General features: G+C 37.5%; 1 protein-coding gene across 1 annotated transcript in view; it reads left to right on the forward strand.

Annotated features, from left to right (window-relative positions):
• The window catches only part of LOC145673759 (uncharacterized), a 106,396-nt gene that overhangs the window by 73,024 nt on the left and 11,940 nt on the right, over positions 1-21,432 (forward strand). Inside the window, exons 9-11 of the mRNA XM_081743508.1 lie at positions 5,045-5,135; positions 6,246-6,635; positions 12,635-13,320. Coding sequence (XP_081599634.1) covers positions 5,045-5,135; positions 6,246-6,635; positions 12,635-13,320 — 1,167 coding nt within the window. The remainder of the gene's footprint in view (positions 1-5,044; positions 5,136-6,245; positions 6,636-12,634; positions 13,321-21,432) is intronic.

Consider the following 21,432-nt stretch of genomic DNA (forward strand, 5'->3'; position numbering starts at 1 on the left):
AGTTTTTTACTTTTTTATTTTTTATTTTATTTATTTATTTATTTATTTATTTTTTTTTTTTGGTACTGAAGATGAGAGAATAAACCAGGCTTGGGTATCTGTTATTGCATAGTTTGTAACGTATTATCTTCTACAAAATTAATTTGAGCTGTGTTGATTTTGAGTTTAATGTCCCTCTCAGCAGCGAGGCTGTATGAGAGGTGGACCTACTGATTAACGTGAAATCCGAACCACATGAGCTCCCGTCGGGAATCGAACCCTGGTCTCCCACGACAAAAGACGCATGCGCTAACTGCTTAGCCACGAAAGAGCTTTCAAAATTGTTTTAAAACTTGTACATTAGTTAATAAAAATTTAAAGGTTCATGGACAAACTCAAGAACACGCATGTAATGTTTATTAAATCGTTTTTGTGTCATATGCAGTTGACTATCAGAACACGAGCTGGAGAACAAAGTTCAGACATGAAATACAATGACTTTTAGTGTTTGAAGAGTTTATGAACAAAAGAAATTTTGTCTGAATTATGATTTGATGAAAACCTTGTATTAAGAAATTACATAAGCTGCCACAAAAGTAACTATTTTGTAATAATTTTTATGTTAACACACAATAAAACTTCGTGTTACCTTTTTATATCCTACATTTGAGGCACTTCGCCGATTTTCGGTGTTCATCCAGACTCATAAAAGGAAGCGAATATGTGTGTAGAAAGTAGAAATAATGGCTTTAGAAGCTAAAACAGTCCTCAACTAGTATTCTATCTGGACGACTAAAACCGTCGCAGAGTCGAACGTTTTAATATAGAGAGTTGTACAAAAGTCAGGTTATCCCATCACAAACTAAAAATAAAAATAGAAAAATTCCAAACGTCAGTTACATCATGTACTCAGTTTGAAATTGGTATTGCTCAAACTGTCTTTAATTTTTTTGAAAGATATTGTTTGCAACGTTCAACAGTAGTATACCATATACGATGCAGTAATATTCTATCATTGTCGAGGACATGAAACACTTTGATGATGGATTCTTTCACTGCATCCAAGTCTGTGGGTGGTTAAAAGATAACCATACCCATAACAATTCCGCAAAAAGCAAAATCATATGGCGTCAAATCACAAAAATGTGGAGGCCATTCACTGGTACCACACCGTTTTATCCACTCTTAATGCATTCAAGAAAGGTCTGTCTTCAAGTCCATAACAGGGAGGAGTTCCATCTTGCTGCAATATAAGACGGTGTTGAGAACAAGTTCAACCAACACAACATCCTACAAGGTCTCAAGGCCCTGAAGATTCCGAAGTAACATGTGCGTCGGAGAAGTGAGGTCCTATTATACCAAATGAAGAAATGCCACTCAATCATTCGATGCGTAAAAAGAACTTTATGTGGATTTGTGTTTAAAAATTTGAGCTGAGCCTCATTAGTCCATAGCACAAACTACCTAAAGTTTGAATCTGCTTCATGTCGAATTAGAAACAACTCGCAAAACTCCACTCTCTGACGTAATCATCCTCATCCAGTGCGTAAACAAGCATGGAAGATATGGTTTCAGTTTGATGCCATGTAACATTCTGTGCACATTCTGATAGTTTATTTGCAATCACCTGTCTGGTTGTCTTGTCTACTTACGAGGAATTTTGTACAAACGTTTGGGGAACCAATTGTTCGGTTTCTTCCATACAAACATTTCTTGGTCGTCCAGACAGTAAGGACTACACTGTTGCCAAGGTTGCCAATATGACCAACTCGATCGCCCGAACATATCACTCAGCACGAAGTGTAATATACAGGGTGGCCCAAAAGTAGATATACAGTACTGTACTGATAAGCTCATTCCATTTTATATCATTTCTTATTGTTATCCATTAGGTAGACTTAGTTTCTTTATTATTTGTTCTTAATGTGTTTTTACTTACATTTTAAGCTCAGAAGAGCCGAAACAAATAAATCTATAAACTAGAATGTTATGCTTGATCAATGTAGGGGGTGTATACCTATTTTTGGGCCACTCTGTATATACAAAAGAGTAACTCTACTGATTGATACACTTATCAACAGATTTCAGAGTCTACTAGGCGTAGAATCTTCAAATTTTGTGGAAATGTTTCTCTTGCACCCTAGGCTATAGATAAGATGGGATTTTGCAAAATACATATCATAAGGGGGGGGGGGGGGGCAGAGGTTGAATGCTTACTTAATACCGTAATACCTTAACATTTTGTATAAATGTTCTTACACTATAGGCTGCAAATAAGGCGAAGTTTTGGAAATTGCATATGTTTAGGGAGTATGGTAGCTTAAATAGTTTTCTGGTGCGTTTGTTTTACTCACTTGCATTCAATATCGAGGACGAAGAGAAATGGAGCGGAAGGAGAGGAAGATTTAAAAATATCCGCGGAACACGCGGGATATACACTAGTTGCAATATATATTTATTTTTTTTATATAAACTAATTTTGCCCCATTCTATAGTTTAACTTATAATATTTGCGAGATAATAAAGAGGGTTTTCATTGTTTCAACACTTAATTAAATACATATTCTAAATACGTATTGTAGAATTAAAAAAAAAATCACATGTGAACCCAGGTGTGAATTCTCGACGCAGGATTTATTTGCCCATTCCTCTCAGTAGCATTGTGTAATTGTCTGTGATCTTTAAATTTTATCATAATTTAGTTTCTTGCGTGTAGTTATTTAAAGCTATTTTGGACAAAAGTCTAATACAGATATTTGATACATAAATTCGAAAGTTTACTATTTCAACAAAATTTTCATGTATGCTATACGACAAGGAGTTTGGTCGCTGTATAGCCGTACCACATGGAAATCGAAAAAAAGAAGTACCAAAATGGACTACATTTGGTTAGATTAGATTACGTTACGTTAGGTCAAGATAGGTTGAGTTACAGGTCAATTACCTTCAAAACAGATGCATATAATCTGTTACAATTTGCAATAGAAAATTGTTATTTGCGTATAAATAAGGTGTCCGGATGTATAGCATAAAAACTACAGTGCAAGAAATACGAACCAACCTGTGCTAGGTGCCACTAAAAGCACGAATGCTATCTAACCGAGTCAGGACAGGACCAAGCTGGTTCGCCCCGCGATAGCGCGGTGGTGCGTCCAAAGGGAGCAGGCACTTCAGTGACGGTGAGTATGCGCGTATGCGAGGGTAGTGAAAATAGGTTGGTTGGTTTTGGCAGTGATACGAGTTTCAATAGCACTTGTCATTGTTCGATACTAGTAACACTCCATTTGTAAACGTAAAATACAGCTTCTGTACAGTCTGCAGAAATACACTGGCGTAGTGGCCATTTAGTAGGCTTGCTTGGTTAGGTTAAATACTCGTTATTTTTTTATAATTCTATAAAACTCAAACACGACATGTCACAACTTTGACATATACGCGCCATTTCCACACTGCCTTTTCCGCCACTAAATCATAACAAGTGTACCTCTCCGCCAAGTTGTCCCTTCCGCCTCCACATACAGTGCCGCTCATAACATCAAAAACACCCTACAACTACAACTGTCTTCTTAACAAATATTCCCCTTATCTGAGTTTCATTCACTTTTCCTCACAAAACAAAATCAATTTTCTAATTCACCCGATAAAGGACCCGTTAACACAAGGAGTTCAAAACTGAAGTGTCGAATTTTTGCAAAAGGTTGGTGCTGTCAGGAAGGTATATTGCTGACACATCAGGAAAAAATATAGTTTCCGAAATAAAGTAAATATCATGGCAGACGGGGGGCAAAATATCAAGATATTTTATAATGGAGTGTATGGGAGACTACATGTGACAAGTGGATTTTTTATGTACCTTGGGTTCAGCCTAGAGAGCTGAATTTTGGACAACGTGTAAATCATAAACACTGGCAAATAATAGTGAAAAACCACGGTGGAGACTTTTGTAGTTTCCGACTACTGTACTGGACAATGGTGAGAAATCGAGAATGTTTACGTGCGGCGTAGGGGAGAATATGTTGCAGAAAATAATGTTCCTGTGAGTTCATCTTTAGCAAAGAACCTTCGGATCAAAAAGCTACTTAAGTTGCGAGTAACAATATTGAATTGTATCTTATTTACAGTTGAATATTTCCATATACCTATATATATATATAAATAATGCTCCTCATATGTTCTCGAAGATTACTAACTGGCAACTTCAGAATGAAGCGCAACTCATGTCCTTGGGTCAGTCAGAAAATTAGTTGGGTCTGTTAGTTGCACTTCTTCGTAAATATTTTCGGTCAAAGGCTATTTTGATGAAACTGTGTGGAAACACTGCAGATATGTAGCTGTATCGTGTGACGTAGCGGCTTTCACGAGGCAAGTGGAGGTGTTCTGATTATCAGTCGTAAACATGCCTCGAGAGAGCAAGTGGCGCCCAAATTGGAAATGCGTGCAGTGATTCGTTTTTTGTGGGCGAAAAGGTGTAACTGCACTGAAATGTATCGACAACTGCATGAAGTATATGGTGAAAATGCAATCACGCCAAGCTATCGCGAAGTGGTGCAACATGGTTGAGAACGGACGAACAGATACTAACGATGCTGATCTCGAGGAAAGACCATCAACTGCGACAAATCCAGAAATCACCCTCCTTATAGCCCAGAACTTTCACCGTGTTATTTCCATGTGTTTGGTCCCATGAAAGACGAACTTTCAAAGCGACGATACCACTCGGATAAGGAGGTGAAAGCTGCAGCCCAAAACTGGTTATCGAGTATTGGACGGGATTTCTTTGGAGAAAACATAGAAAAACTTGTACCACGCCTCGACAAATGCTTAAATAACGGAAGTAGTTAAGTTTAAAAGTAGACTGAGAATGGAACTTTACGATACAAATAAAGTTGTAAAATTTCTATCCTGTTTTATTTTCTTAAGCAGTGCAACTAACTTTTTGACTAACCCTCGTATTTGTGATAATAATTATGTGTGAAACTGCCAATACAGTGCGTGAACTCAGTTTTTACAGTAATTGTTAATTACAAGTTCTAGGTTAATAACATATGATTTCCTATACTTTCAGGGGCAGAAGACAGTAATGTGTGAATCTGCAGCTACGTCACATGAAGTTCAAAATGGTTTCAACATCATGTCAGAAAGCAGAACAGTAAAAGGTATACATATTTAGTATCTTTTATACTTAGACGTATCTAGCACTTAGGAAAACGTAGTAACATATATAATGCAACTGTAGCTTAACCAGCATTATTGTATAGTTGAAATTTAGATGTAGAAGATACAGCAGTCCACTTTTACTATTATCTACGTGCATTTCAATCCTTTTTGGCTACGTGTGACTTCTCTTGAAGGTTAGGTAGAAACGTGTTTACTAACAGTAGCGTGATTGTCATTTAGTGTTTTTTCTTTCGTTTTTCGTAGAGTTTTGGCCCTCACGGCCAGGTTGCACGTGATTTCCCTACATGTGACCTCTGACTCGGTGCTCTAAAAGAATAATAGTTCAATTCCAAATGATCAGTCAATCATTTTTTTTTTTTCATAACCTTAAATATGTTGGCCCTTATCTAATCAGGGAGAGTTGTGTTTCATATCCATAGATCATCATCACCGTAGATATACTGCCATTACCAGTAGGTACTTGCAGCATACCGAGAAGCTTCCGTACATCACGGTCTCCAGCTAACCTCTCCGTCTTGACAAGCAATTTTATGTTTTAATACTGTCCCCTCTTTTCGCTGTAACTTTCTAGCACGTAATTCATTATGTGTCTCAGCCAGTGTCCTACTCTTCCATGTTCGTTTTCTGTTCAACTTGGCTATTTTTCTCCTTTCTTTGCTACGTCGCTACCGTTTCTGACCATCCAGTACAGTACTTCACAAGAAACATTTTGAGTCTTTTTCTTAACCTTTATTCAGAGACCCACAAAGTATACTTCTCTTCTTTTTAAATAATTTGAAACATTCGTATTCGTTTATTTTATGTTCGCACTTCATCTTAACCGATAGTACCAGAGCAAAACGGAAGTAAAGTCTGCAAGGCGCTTGGGACGCAGAGAAACTGTTCGTGCGGCCGTTTGCAACACTGTCATTGTATTATTATGTATAATGGATGTATTACAAAAATTGTTTAATGAGTATAATAGTAACAATTGGTACAAAACCTGTAGAAGTTAACAAGAAAAATTAATTCTTTTTAAGTTCGTTCTGACAATGCTCCTGGAGCATTCTCAACTGGTTTTGTTTGTATATTTATTTATTTATTTTTAGATGGAGAAACCGTTTCTAAGAGAAGTGGGACTGATAGTAACAAGGAGCTTGATAGTAGAAGACCAACAGAGCTAAACATTAACCATCCAGAAGTAGACCATACCAATGAAGATTCAACAGTTGCAAGCACTCCTACAGAAATCATAGAGTGTGATCAGTTTAATTCCTTAAAACAAATGGAAATTAGAGAAAAGAAAAATGATTGCGACAAACAGAACTCTCTCCATGAAAAAAATGAATTCTCTAAGGCTGAATATGAAAGTGATACAGATAACATGAGTGTAATTTCTGGAAGCATTTTGAGTCTGTCCTCTGACGCAGAAGATAATTTTGTTGTCGTTCCGATGCCTCCATGCTTTCTTTGTGACGTACCTTTGCAGTCTCCAACAGGTGAGTTACTAGATTTGATTCAATAGCTATTAGAAATACTTTCCTTAAAGACTTTGTCCTTTTTTAGTATGAAAATGTTTGTCAGAAAAAGACTAAAACCGAAGGTCCATAGAAAATATTGGGTTGCAGTGTTAAGTTATTAAAATTACTGTCTTTTACGATATGAAAGTATTAATTACTTAGTGACTCTATCTACCATTAATTTTCGGCTCGAAACTGCCTTTCGATCATCTTTATTATCTGTAATATTGCGCTGATATAATTCTTAATCATTTATCCTCATCTGTCTAAATCCTAGCAACAGTAAACAACTACGTTCATCTTATTCTATAATTCACCTCCTGGCACTAAATATTCAATACTATTGGACAACAATAATTAGCAACGTAATACGAGGGTAAGTAAAAAATTATCCGCAATGTAGATATAACTTTTTTTTACATTGTTCATACAGACTTCTGTCCTCGGTTATTTTATTGTTATGCTGTTGTGGTCATGCTATTAAAGTTTGATCCTACTTCCTTCATTTGTCTTCCTTTTGTTGCAGATAGATCATGACCGCTTTATTAGAAGTTTGCACCAAAGAGGAACAACGAGCATTGATCCAGTTTTTGTGGTCGGAAGGTGTACCAGGAACCATGACTAATTTCCAGACGGTGTGCCACTTCAATAGTCACTCGTCTGTCTAAAAGAACTATGTCACGTGGATGCTCAATATTTTCATTATTTGTGGTCCTAGATGGTCATCTGGCTCCTTCCTCGTGGTAACACTTGTGCCACCATTTTTGAATTTTCCAATCCATTCGTAAACACTGTTCCCGTGTTGTGCTGAAAGTCTTTGATGGATTGCGGCTCTAATTCATCTTCCGACCTCAAAAACCGGATCACTGTTTGTTGTTCCTCTTTGGTGCAAACTTCTAATAAAGGGGTCATGATCTATCTTCAACAAAAGCAAGACAAATGGAGGAATTAGGATCAAACTTGAATAGCATGACTACAACAGCATAACAATAAAATAAACGAGGACAGAGGTCTGTATAAACGATGTAAGAAGAGTTATGTCAACATTGCGGATAATTTTTGACTTGTCTTCGTATATTCCGTACAAGTAGTTGTTAACGTCAGGTTCAGGTTGTTAAGTGATATACAAAGAGTGACAAGAAAATGCAAGACTAGTCTACGAATCGAACCATGATCTGCGGCTTACTGTGCCGATGTCTTAACCAGTACGCTATCTAGTCCGCTTCCTGAATAGTCATGTTTTCTATCACTCGTGGGTAGAGATGCAAGATGCTTGAAGAAAAGAAAGAAAGATTTTTTATTTTTTGCCAGGAATTTTTTTTTTTTTTAAGTAAGATAGTGAAATCGGCCTTTGATCCAAATTGGCTTGTTATTGACCCAAAATGTTATAGTTTTGACCTGAAAACACCCTCCAAAAAAGTTTCGGATACTCTACCCCCACTCCTTACCGAGTTATCGTATCATACATGCTTAAAATTTAATATTTGTTAAATTCTGGTGGGGGTGGTCGAAATAATTTGTAAATTTCATAGATTGTAGAGACTATGTAGGTGCAAATGATAACTTTTTTTTTTCAAAACAATCGATACGTATTTTTATTTATTTTTTTGCGTGTTGAAAATTTCAAAAAATCCTAAAAAAATTTTTGAGGGGGGGGACTGCTGATTTTTTGTTCAAAATGTTATAATACCCTCAGGTACAGCACATATTATTTTCAGGGTCTGAAAGTGATGACAACTTTATCACAAAAATTTAAAAGTGAAAAAAAAAAAGTGTTAGTTCAGTTTTTTTTTTTTTTTTTTTTTTTTTTTTTTTTTCCACCTTTCAGACCCTCAATGTCAAAACTTCGAACATTTCTTTTCCATAGTTCACGATTTTCCTTTCTCTTGCGTCTTGATTTATTTAAAACAGGCTCTAAAGTTGAAAATATTCCAATCAACGAAGACAGCAACAAAGATTGAATGAATTACCGCAAATTATATGGTGTTTAGCTTTTGATTTGTTCTCATTATCAGAGAATATTTATGTGTACGTTAATGCTTTGTATGTTAAAATAATTGGATATGTATATTAAATTCATGTACTCAAACATATATATTTTTACAATTTTTTGAAATTTTCAACATGCAAAAAAAAAAAAAGCATCGATTTTTTCTGGGAGAATGTTCACATTTACACCTACGTAGTATCTACGATCTGTGAAACTTCCAGATTATTTGGATCACCCCCACCAGAATTTTAAAAAATATGAAATTGTAAGCAAGCATGATATAATAATTCGGTAAGGGGTGGAATTAGAGGTAGAAACACTTTTTGGGGTGGCTTGGGTTTGCCTTTATAACTTTATAGAACATTTATTGAGATCGCTAAAATTGGAGAGGGAAAACTCCACAAACTCCCTATTTCAAATATTTTGATACAGTGTAACAGTAAAGGAAGAAGGAATTCTGTGAATAATGATGTTAAACTAACGTCTTACCTAAAATAGTCGCTTATAGTTTTAATTTTGCAAACTGAATTCTCTGAAGCTCAGGATAAAATATTTCCCTGACAGAGATTTTGTAATATTTTCCATAAGTAGAGGCTTTGCTTTGCATACACTTAAACACAAACAAACTATTTGCTGAGCAAAACAATATATTCACATAAAAAACTACATACGTGTTACAGTTTCGCCAACTAACATTTTGGCTTTATCAGACATCAGAGATAGTGTCTGATGAAGCCAAAATGTTAGTTGGCGAAACTGTAACACGTATGTAGTTTTTTATGTGAATATATTGTTTTGCTCAGCAAATTGTTTGTGTTTGATTTTGTGTATATATGTATATACAGTGTGTCCGGATGAAAATACACGAACAGGAAATTTGAATAACTCGAGAACCAGTTACCATAGAATCATCTAGTTTTGTTGTTCGGAAAGTGGAAAGAATAGAATTTTATGCCCAGCAGACGGTTGAACACAACAGGACTTCACGCGTGCTCATTACTCGTGAGCAAAATGGCGTCCTTTACTGTTCGTCAGAAATCGGAGTACTGTTTTGGTTCGCAGAATTCAAGTCCCCTAATCCTACAGAGAAGATTTGGACAACAATAGGGACAATAAACCATACCGTCATTGTATTGTTAGATAGCACAAACAGTGCCTGAAAACTAGTTCTGTGTTGAGAAAGAAAGGCAATGGGGAAAAAAACCCGTGAATGAAGAAGAAATGGAGACGATTCGGGAAGCCTTTCACTGAAGTCCACGTAAATCGATAAGGTCTGTGAATACACAACTGCGTATTCAGCGTTGGACTGTGCATGGTATCATGCATAAAAGATTACGTCTGGGAGGCTACAAACTACAGCTTGTTCAAAAACTCCAGTTGAATGACAAGGCTTTCAGATACGAATTAGCTTTTGAAATGAAAGTTTGCTCATTGATGAGGACAATGATTTCTTTAAAAGTGTCGCTTTTTCTGACAAAGCTACCTTCCATACATCAGGTAAGGTGCATAGGCATAACTGCAGGATATGAGGCGAGAAAAATCCACACCAATTTGTGGAACATGAACGCAAGAGCCCAAAATTAGATGTGTCCTGTGCGTTGACTGAAAATCCTGTCATATGCCTAAGTGGTGTCAGCTTTACTGAAGTCCGATTCGGGTATGGCTTTGTCGGTGATACACAGTCCGGAGTCGGTCACACTACATATCGTTGCACTATGATATTCACAGTAGAGCGTCTAACAACAGATCCATGTTTGATGTACTTTTTAACTATGCCTGGTACAGTCCGCAGCAAAAAACCTGCATGTAGGTTTATTGTGAAACGACGAAGTGTTTTGCTCCAAAATAAGCGTGCAAGGGAAAACGTCGAAGTTTCTCCTGGCGTGGTTCATGCCACTTAGACGTTATGTTCATTCCTTGGGCTATTAGGCGTAGTTTCACAATAAACTTGCATGCTCATGTTGCAGGTATTTTGCTGCGGACTGTACAATTGATGTGTACATCGGAAATGCTACAACGTAGTTCTCCCAGAATCGATTCGCTTTGGAATATCTACCAATATATACGAGTATTCGTTCATACGCGATGAATATATTGTAAGAATCCCTATCCCTACTCATTGCAAATCAGATGTTCTTAGTACGAACACGTATTCTTACTATCAGAAGCAAACATCAGCAGACGATGGAAGGAGACACACTCCTAGGAAGAAACGAAGAGGATTCGGAAAAACTACGAAGAAGGCCGACTCCCCCTTCATGGAGTCCCCCTCCAAGAAGATGACTTGTTGTTGTTGTTGATTTTAGTTTAGCGTCCCTTTTAGCAGCGAGGCTATATGAGACGTGGACCTACTGATTAACGTGGAATCCGAACTACATGAGCTCCCGCCGGGAATCGAACCCGGGTCTCCCACGCCAAAGGCGCGTACGCTAACCGCTTAGCCACGGAGGAGCTCAAGAAGATGACTGTAAAACAACCCAACGAGATGAGGAAACTATCAGTTCAAAGCTCACCTACCAAAAACCTTCTCCAAGACCGCCATGGGCTACGGAGTATTACTTTAAAACATATCTCCTGAGGCTGCTATGAGCGAAGGAGATATTCTGTAATACCTACTGCCAGGCTGCTATGAGCTACGAAATACTACCGTTCCGCATCTGAGGCTGCTGGGCTAAGACAAGTATCTTTTATTCCGAGGCCATGTTGTGTGCCGAAGAACATCAGACTTATTGTACACTGAAAACTTTATAGAGAAAAGACTTTACAAGAACTTTGTAAAAAAAATTTATAAGACATCTATTTTTATAATAAAAGGTTTAAGGGTTAAAACTTCACATATATTATTAATACTGTACAAACCAGAGCATTGCAATATTGTTAGTAAGCGTATGTAAGTACTTCCTAGCCAGGACTGCGACGTGGTCCTGAGATCCAGCTGAAGACCAGATAGTGTAGTATAGAACAGCCCATTTTGTAAGAGATGACCTTACATGATGATATGTACACTCGCCAACTACACCGAATTCAGGCCGGTCGAGTTCGGAGCCGACGTTAACAGTAGGTCCTTCCTTTCATAAACCGAGTGTTGCATAAGACAAAACACAAAAGCTCAAACTCAACACTTCCTAGTGAACTTACTCTTGAGAATAGTTGGAAAACTCGACAGCAGTAAATAAATAATTGTTAAGAGTGTACGTACACTGGCATAGGAAACTGTTCAAAATAAATAGTGGTATTTTCAACTTAGTTGAGATTCTACAATGTTGGTTAGGGTGGCCCATAATTATGTATATGATGTTGCAAAGATTTCGGTAAAGAAACTAGCAACATAACTTTAACATTAACACATTACTCTCATTCCTTTCCTTACAAGAATTTAATCTCTGTTCTCCATGGCATGGTCCACCAATTCACCATCGAAATCAACACATACCTGGAGACGAAAAGCAACATTGTCACAGGCAGTTTGACAGACCGGCACTGGTATCCTGTGCACCTCTTCTGTTATAGCTTCTCGTAGTTCGGCCAAATTGCGTATGTGATGTTGATACACTTTGTCCTTTAAAACACCCCATAAGAAAAACTCAGGTTGTGAAGAATCAGGAGATCGAGCTGGCCACTCCACACACACACATCGACATGAATGTTACATTTAGCCACTCTCGCACTGGCGGTGCTCCATCTCTACCATTATCTCCACTCTCAGGCTATACAGTATTGTCATATCGAAACTTTTTGTTCAGAATTACAAATACTACAGTCAAACATATACATAATTAAAGGCCACACTGGATATCATTATTTGAGTATGTAAATTGAGAATCGATAGTAACAGAAACTGAAATAACTCTATGCTGTCTAGAGCACAGTTGAAAATATTGAATTTGTCTGTGTTATATCTTTTAAGATGGCTATGTGTTTACATGATATTTAGTTTTATTATATGTTGGTAGAAATTTTCATTACTAAGAATGTTAATAATTTGCAGGCTCGAAACCGGAAATCGTAAAAGAAGAATCAGATAAGGAAAAGAAGCCAAATTCTAAAGATAAGTCAACAATTGAAATGAAGTCAAGTTTCATAACAGCCGATGTTGTTAGTGATGCTAGTTTGGAAGTCTGCAGTGACACGAATTACGAAGAAGCTCTGGAGGAATTAAGACCTCTAACAGAGAACGTCAATGTTGAATCAAAGAGTACTTATCGTACTGTAGAAACGCTAGCGAAGTTGGCATCAGACGAATATTCGAAGTGTATTTTTGCAGTTGATATGTCTGGAAGATGTATTTCAATGGAGCATCCGCACCACTCTAGTGCGACAAGCCAACAGGAAGAACCAACTTCAAGATCGATTGAAGCGTGTTGTACACGATCAAATACAAATCAAAAGGTTGAACCAAGTTCAGAATCTATTGAAGAATTATCCACACGATCAAATACACCATCCTCCTGTGAAACAGCACCAAATATTCCACATCAGCAGCAAGAAGGAGCAGAACCTGAAGGCCACCCTGAGCTTGAAGCAAGCCATTCAAATGATGGGGAAAATTCTGAAAATAATGATTCGGCATCTGCGTTGGGACCACCAGTACACATTCTTCCAGAGGCATTGGTTACAGGGGCTATCAATGTTGCTAAGGCTGTGCTGAGCAATCTTCGTGCAAAACCAGCAACAGTAAGTAAACGTTAGCATTATTATATATAAAGCTCAATTAGAGATGATCATATGGTTATGGAAGGTGAAATGCGTATTTCATAAATCACTACCGGTGTTGTTCTCCATATTCGTTAATGGGGGGCACAGTGGCTTAGTGGTAGAGCACTTACCTCTGGTGTATAGGATGCCTGGTTCGATCCCCGCCAAGTAAGTGTGGGTGGTGAACATCGTGGGTTTTCTCGGGGTACTCCCGTTTCCTCTCACCTTCTCATTCCACCAATCATTCCATAATCATTCACTTGTCTCAATTATTCATCTACTCCCTTAGCGGACATAAATGAGAGTACGTGTTAGTAGTCTATGTTAGTTACTGGAGGAGAAACAGGCATCGCATTCGATTTCCTTTTCTCATTTTTTCTGTTTCTTTTGTTAGAAAATGATCACAACGGCTGAAAACGTTAACATAGTGTTTATATATATATATATATATATATATATATATATATATATATAGATAGATAGATAGATAGATAGATATATATATCAGGTGTTCTAAAAATGGCGCCCATGGACCACAGAGCATTATTCTACAGGTCAAAGTAAAGCAAAAATATTATATGATGCTATACCCTCCGGGGCCTCCTTCAGCCCCTATGGGGAATCAAAATTTCACTATGTCGCAACGTTGCAGATTAATTTGGAACCATTACCATTACTCTACGATTCCATCAAACAGTTACATCGATTGTTACACTAATAAGTGATGCTAGTGTCAATCTATGTTGACTTTAACTGCAATCTGAAAAGAATCGACGTAACTATTGGTAGAGTTCTACATGTAGTCTACGGTTCTTTTTTCTGCAACATTGCCACATAGTGCAATTCCCGTCTCCACACAAGGACCCGAAAGGTATACAAATATATATATATATATATATATATATATATATATATATATATATATATATATATATTGCTTTATTTTGACTAGTAGAATAGTGCTCTGTGGTCCGTGGGCGCCATTTTTAGAACACCCCAATTGTTAATATGTTTACCTCGTACTGAAGAATTCGATCCCAGCTCGCGCCGTGTGGACTTTGTGGTGGACAAACACCGTGCTCATGGTTATTCTCGGGGTTCTCCCGTTTCTTCCCACTTTCTTCATTCCACCATTTCACTCATCTCTCATAATCACCGTCTCCTTTAGCCTAAAACTGAACGTAAAACGTGGGACGTAAAACTGAAAGATTTCCTACTGAAGAACATTTTTTCAATTGAGCTTATTTTTATGTATAGACGAACATTGTGCAGATAACGTAACATGGTTTTGTAACTTCGATCGGTGAAACTTAAAAAGATTTAAGGCATCATTATAAAATAAATTTTAATAAAATAATAGCCCTGTGTAAGATGTCGGTTTTTTGTGCGTTGCTTGTACAATCATATAAGAACATAAGTTTTATTTTCAAAAACAAGGTAGATTGTACCTAGGTATTATACACCCTCCTTTATTGTTTCAGAACTTTAATTCAGATTTGCAAATCAGGACGTTGCGTCGTACTTACGAGTACAGGCCATTTTATATCAGGGAAACATAAGAAGGAAACCAGCTTGATTATTTTAAAATTTTATTGTGAAGGACCACCGGAAATAGAATAAAATACAAACTTCCAGTTTTACGTGTTGTAATTTTCCAGTTAAGACTTTCCGAAATAAGGAAAAATAAATATCGTACTTTTTCGTTCACAAGTATTTACACAAAACAAGTTGTAAATAAACTTGAAATTGATGTATAATGGTGGGAAGAGCACCTAACTGTACCTTTTATTTCGCGTTCATTTGATATATGACAGAACTACTTTTGAGTAACTTTCAATTGATGGGTCATATTGGAAAGAGTAACATTTTTAAAAAAGAAATTATGGGAAGTTTTACAGAAACAAGGTCAAATCACATATACACAATATACAAATACAGGGTGTATAAAAAAAACTGTACGACTGAAAACTCATACTGATTTATTATTTTAGCTTAAAGACATGGTTTTGGTGTAATTTTGTAGCAAAATATATCAAGTTTTTTACTTTATACCGAAAGAGGTTCAATGTGGCCTCCATTGGTGATGCGGCATACATCCCATCTGAAGTCGATTTCTTGCCAAACCCGCTGCAGCATGTTAGGTGTGAATGTTCGATTGCGAAGTAGATTCTAGGTCTGGTTCAGTTGCGAGATAGATGGTTTGAGATGCAACCGTTTTCTTAACACACACGACTGTCATGTGGGACGCCCAGCTGTCGAGAAGCACGTCGGTTTGATTTTGTTGGACTGTTCACAGAGCTTTGTTTCACTTTCTCTACAACGTTTTCAGATGTATGGGGATGACCTGAAGATTTATTGTCTTACCGAACATCCAGTTTCGATAAAACATTTATGCCACTGATAAATAGTAGACCTACTGGGAGGATCTTTACCATACTTTGTACGAAAATTACGTTGTACAGTTGTCGCAGACTTGGATTCTTCAAACCAAAACACACAGCTAGCACGCTCGGAATTACGAAAGGCAGCCATCTTTGCTGCAACTGCCGCTAGCGCTTGCGGTGGCTTGTTTCTAAACTAGTGCACTACGTGAGTCAAAACTTGATGTATTTTGCTACAAAATGACACCAAAACCATGTCTGTAAGATAATATGATTTTTCAAAGTTGTAAAGTCCTTTTTGATATACCTTGTATGTATCAATTTAATGGAAATACCTGGAGTTGGAAACACGTCCGACAGCGGTCAGGTAGGCCCACGCGCAGCGCCGGGCTGTTGGGGGTGGTGTGTTAGGCAAATCCCTTACCACCTGAGGAGGAGTAGAACTGATCAGAGGGTAATAGTTTAAAATGAGCGACCTCTCTGATTCTCAAAGAGGGAAGATTTTCGGCGTTCGGTTATGTGGTGCAAACGTGACAAAAATGGTAAACGTTTTGTTTATGTTGCGAGGGTTAGCGTCCAAGGTTATGACGACCTACAAAACTCACGACAAGATTGTACTGGTGAAGAAGATCTTCAGTGACAAGTCGCCCCGAGCAGATTGCCACTTAGAACCGTCGTGTGACTACGGTGGAGGTGACGGAGCACTTCCCACAAACTGTGATAACAATCACAGTGTACCGCGAATTATTTGGTATGGACATACGGTGTTGGTTGCACGGATGAAACCGCGTACAAGGCTTTTGAACGACGCGAATAGTGCCGCGAACAAGAAACATGGGACACTGATGAGTTGTTACATGTCTTTCAAACTAAACGAGAAAGTTAGACAGCAGTGGATTTAGGCTTCTTAGTGCTATGTTTAAATCGAATATGGCGTTGTAAATTATTCATTGCAGCTTTGGAAAACTCAAGATTGCTAATAAAACGCCAGCTGACCAAAGCAGTATATATATATATATATATATATATATATATATATATTTGGTCTAGGAATTAATTCGTGCGGGTGGACAAGAGATGGCGCAACGAACGGAGCGTCCCACAGTTCCGTGTATCCACACATGTGTTGCAAACCCCTGTCATCGCGTATCGTTCGTAGTATAGGGCAGTGGATTAAAGCGTCAACAACACCAGTTTGTAGTTAAGTGATCATGGCGCAATTTGTGCCTGATAAAGTGTTTTTGCGGGGTGTCCTGCTGCATTACTTTAACATGCAGAAAAGTGCGACTGAAAGTCATCGTATTTTGGTGGAAGTGTATGGTGACCATGCTCTAGCTGAGCGAACGTGTCAGAAGTGGTTTGCACGGTTTAGAAGTGGTGATTTCGGCTTGGCAGACCAAGAGCGAGCTGGACAGCCAAAAAAATTTCAAGACGAAGAATTGACAGCATTGCTCGAGCAGGATTCGTGTCAAACGCAGGAACAACTTGCAGCAGCATTAGGCGTTGATCAAACAACAGTCTCCAAACGCTTGAAAGCCATGGGAATGATTCAAAAGATGTCACATTGGGTTCCACATGAATTGAAAGACAGAGACGTTGAAAGACGAAAAACCATTTGCGAATTGCTGCTTCAACGACAGAGCAGAAAGGGGGTTTCTGCATCGAATTATTACGGGTGATGAGAAGTGGATCCATTACGAGAACCCTAAACGAAAAAAGGCCTGGGTGAAACCAGGTGAACCAGGTCCATCACAACCAAAACGAGATATTCACTGTGCAAAGGTTATGCTGTGCATATGGTGGGACATGAAAGGTGTGGTGTACTATGAGCTGCTGCAACCGGGTGAAACTATGAATGGAGAACGTTATCGACGACAATTAATGCGTTTGAAGCAAGCTCTGGCCAGAACACGACCAGAATGGGAGAACAGACATGATAAACTTATTGTTCAACATGATAACGCTCGCCCACATGTCGCAAAACCGGTCAAAACCTATTTAGAAAATGTCGGATGGGAAGTTTTACCCCACCCGCCGTATTCACCAGACGTTGCTCCTTCGGACTACTACTTGTTCGATTGCATGAACAACGATTTGATTGGACAGCGGTTTACTTCTTCAGAAGATATCGAAACATGGGTCTCTGACTGGATCGCTTCCAAGGATGAGGACTTCTTTCGCCACGGAATCCGTACATTGCCTGACAGATGGGCGAAAGTGGTGGCTAGCGATGGACAATATTTTTCTTAAGGTATTTATGTATTTTGTGTTTGTACTACAGCTTCAATGTGTGCGTACCAACCGCACGAATTAATTCCTAGACCAAATATATATATATATATATTAAGATTATATATTTGTGTTACAGTTTCGGCTACGTAACATAGCCTTCCCCAGACACATTATGAGAGAAATATCCAGTTTTGACAACTTATATACAATCTGAATGCAAGCCCGCTTTCTCTTTACAAAACATAAACTTTTAATTGGCTCTAAGAAGTAAATTTTTAATTAGTGTAGTCACTTTCTCTTTTTGCGCACCTGTTACGAAACTCTTAATTATGTATTTGTCACTTACACTTTCTATTTGTTATTGCCCATTTGCTGTTCTCCATTGTACACCTGCTCCAACAGCTCGCGTTGATCCTTTTAATTCTTTCGTTCTATTTTGTCTATCATCTTTTCCCATAATTTATGTATTACAAATCCACTAGACCAATTAATCAACTTCTCCTTCCCATATTTCTTAATCCACTGGGCTTCTTTCCACTTTCTTATCACGAACCTTTTCTCCATTTCTAATCCTTTTATTCCTTCCCAATCTATCTCATGCCTAGTGTTGTAAAAAAACGGTTTTTTTTCTGTGAAGTTTTTTTTCAATAAAAAACATTGTTCTTTTTCATGTTTTTTTTCAAATGTCTGTTTTTTTTTCTGACAACTATTATTTATTGATTTATGCTGCAGATTATTGAAATAATCAACAGAACTCGAGTCGAAGCCCTCGTAACTTAAAAATCGTTTGTTTCTTTGTACCTATACGAGCAAAATTGTGTGATTATTCCTTTAGGACCCAGGTCATTTTTGGCGTTTTCCTACATTTTCAGTTAATGACTTATTGCTCAAAAACCATTCATTCGATTGCTATGGTTAAGGCCTTGTTTTTTAGAAAATGGATATGGCTATGTTTTGGTGCAAGTTGCATTGCAATGTTCCCAACGGGTGGGAAATTATTGAGGTAAATGTAGGGGTGAAAATTTACAAAAAATTCCCTAACCGAATTTCATTTTTTTTTTTTTTTTTTTGTATCTAGCACCAATGCTGTTATATGAGTTCAAGTCACCTAAACAAATTCTTTGGTGTGTTGACAAGGTACAGTGAAATCCTGAAGTCGCTGGCTTCCATTCAAAGAGGGAAAGAAAACATTCTCTGTCATCATACACATGAAATTTTGACACTTTTTACGCCTCAGTAGCAAAAATCAACAGATATGCCGGGGTTACAGCTTCTCTAATTATCCTATTGAAACTTTTTATGGTGCGTTCTGTAGGCCAAAGAGGAACCTTTCAGGTAGTAGTGCGCTTGTTTCAATGTAGCCAGCAAGAGGGTAATAATAGAGGGGAAAAGGGAAATTTTCCGAATTTCTCACCTAAAATCGGGAATGAATTGTTTTGGCTGGAAACACTGCCATCAGACAGACGAAAATTATCTGAAAATAAACCTTAGTACTCCAAGAATATATCCTACAAGTATCATGGCGATATCTAACAAAGTAAGCACGAAATTTAAAAAAATATCTCATTCTACCTCAGAAATTCACCATTTTCTTACCATTTACAGAACATGGTTTATTATAAATCTCAACTGTACTTCTTCTAATTATTCTAGTGAAACTTTTTATGGTGCGCTGTGTAGACTAAGGACGAAGCTTGTAGACACTGGTATGTTTGTTCGAGTGTAGCTAACAAGAGGGAAATAATAGAAACAAAAAAGGGATTTTTTTTTCAAAATTTGCCCCTAAAATCTGGAATTAAAATTTTCTGTAGCTTGCAACACTGCTATCAGACACACACAAACTATCTTATAATTAACTTTGGTATCCTCCTAATATATCCTACAAGTATTGTGACGATATCTAATAAAGTAAGCATGTCAATAAAAAATATCTCATTCTACCTTAAGAAAATCACAGTTATCTTTCCAATTAGAGAACAAGGTCTGCTGTAAACCTCAACTGTACTTCCCCTAATTATCCTATTAAAACTTTCTATAGTGCGTTGTGTAGGGAAAAGACGAGACTTCCAGATACTGGTACGTTTGTTCCGATGTAGCCAACAAGAGGGAAATAATAGAGACAAAACAGATAATCTTCCCAAAATTTCCCCCTAAAATCTGGAATTAAAATTTTCTGTAGCTGGCAACACTGCTACCAGACAGACACAAATTAAACATTGGTACACCACTAATATATCCTACAAGTATTATGGCGATATTTAAGGAACAAAGCTTCCAATTATCAAAAATATATTACGGTAAACATAAAAGGTAAAAACTAGAAAAATCAAGGTTTAGAACCTAAATACGAATTTTTCGTGCGCCCCCTAATTACTCCATTGTAACGATCTGTACTTGCGTTTGTTAAGTAAGGACAAATGTTCGATTGGCGTAAGTTGATTTGCACTCGGATGTATAGGTACGCATTTATAAACAAAAATCTCGAATTTTTTGCCCAAGTTTTAATTTCCCTAATTGGCAATACTACGCGCAGGCCCGTCCAATTGATGTCAACAGTTAGGTATCCATCCGAGGTATCTATCTGGTAAGTCTTAAGGAGGTCTTTCTACAACGAAGAAAGCTACCGGGAAAAAAGGAGTAAAGGAAATTCGAAATTAGAAAATTCTCGAATTTTTGACGGGTGAAATTTGAGAAGGAAATTCGACACCAGAAGAAAAAGAAATTAATATGATAAACTATGGTCCAACCATATTTGGCAAGAATAATATCCCGATATCTTAATTAGTGTCCACACAGGAGCGGATTAAAAATGTGACACACCCGTGTGTGCCACTTTGGCCAACTAGTGTACATTTGATTACATTTTTTTGACTACTAACCCGTGTTGTTGTTGTAGTTATAGTCTCGACTAATAATAATATCGTTGTTGTAAACAATAACTTTATAAGGAAAATTTTCTCTCCTTTTTACATCTTAGTTCCAACACTGTTGGTGATAAATGCAGGGTGTTTCAAAATGAATATCGGAGTTTTAAGTCTTCGTAGTACTTATTACATTTTACGTACAATTATAAGCAATGAATCAAGTAAAAGAGCACCTCAAACAGTCTTTGCTACAAGTGTCCGATATGAGATTCATTCGTCACATGGTACACCTCTAGTCGATAGACGAGAAAGGCCCATAAGCCTTCCGCCATATGGCACAAAACACATTCAATTTAGGGGAGTCTCGTTTCAACTGTATCATCTCCTGAGGATTTGCTGACGGTCAGATGCAAACATTATGAGTGTTCACATTAGCTCTTAGATGAAATGTCGATTTATCACTGGAGACGACACGATCCAGAAAATCTTCATTGTTATGCAGCAATATTTCACTTGCGAAATTAGCACGTAAACCGTAGTCTGTAGGCTTTAGACCTGTAGCAACTGCAAACGATAAGGACGTAGTTGCAAGCGTCTCTTTAATATTCTTCACA

The sequence above is a fragment of the Thermobia domestica genome, chromosome 17, assembly GCF_964235325.1.
Source record: "Thermobia domestica chromosome 17, izTheDome1.hap1.1, whole genome shotgun sequence".
NCBI classification, from domain to species: Eukaryota; Metazoa; Arthropoda; class Insecta; order Zygentoma; family Lepismatidae; genus Thermobia; species Thermobia domestica.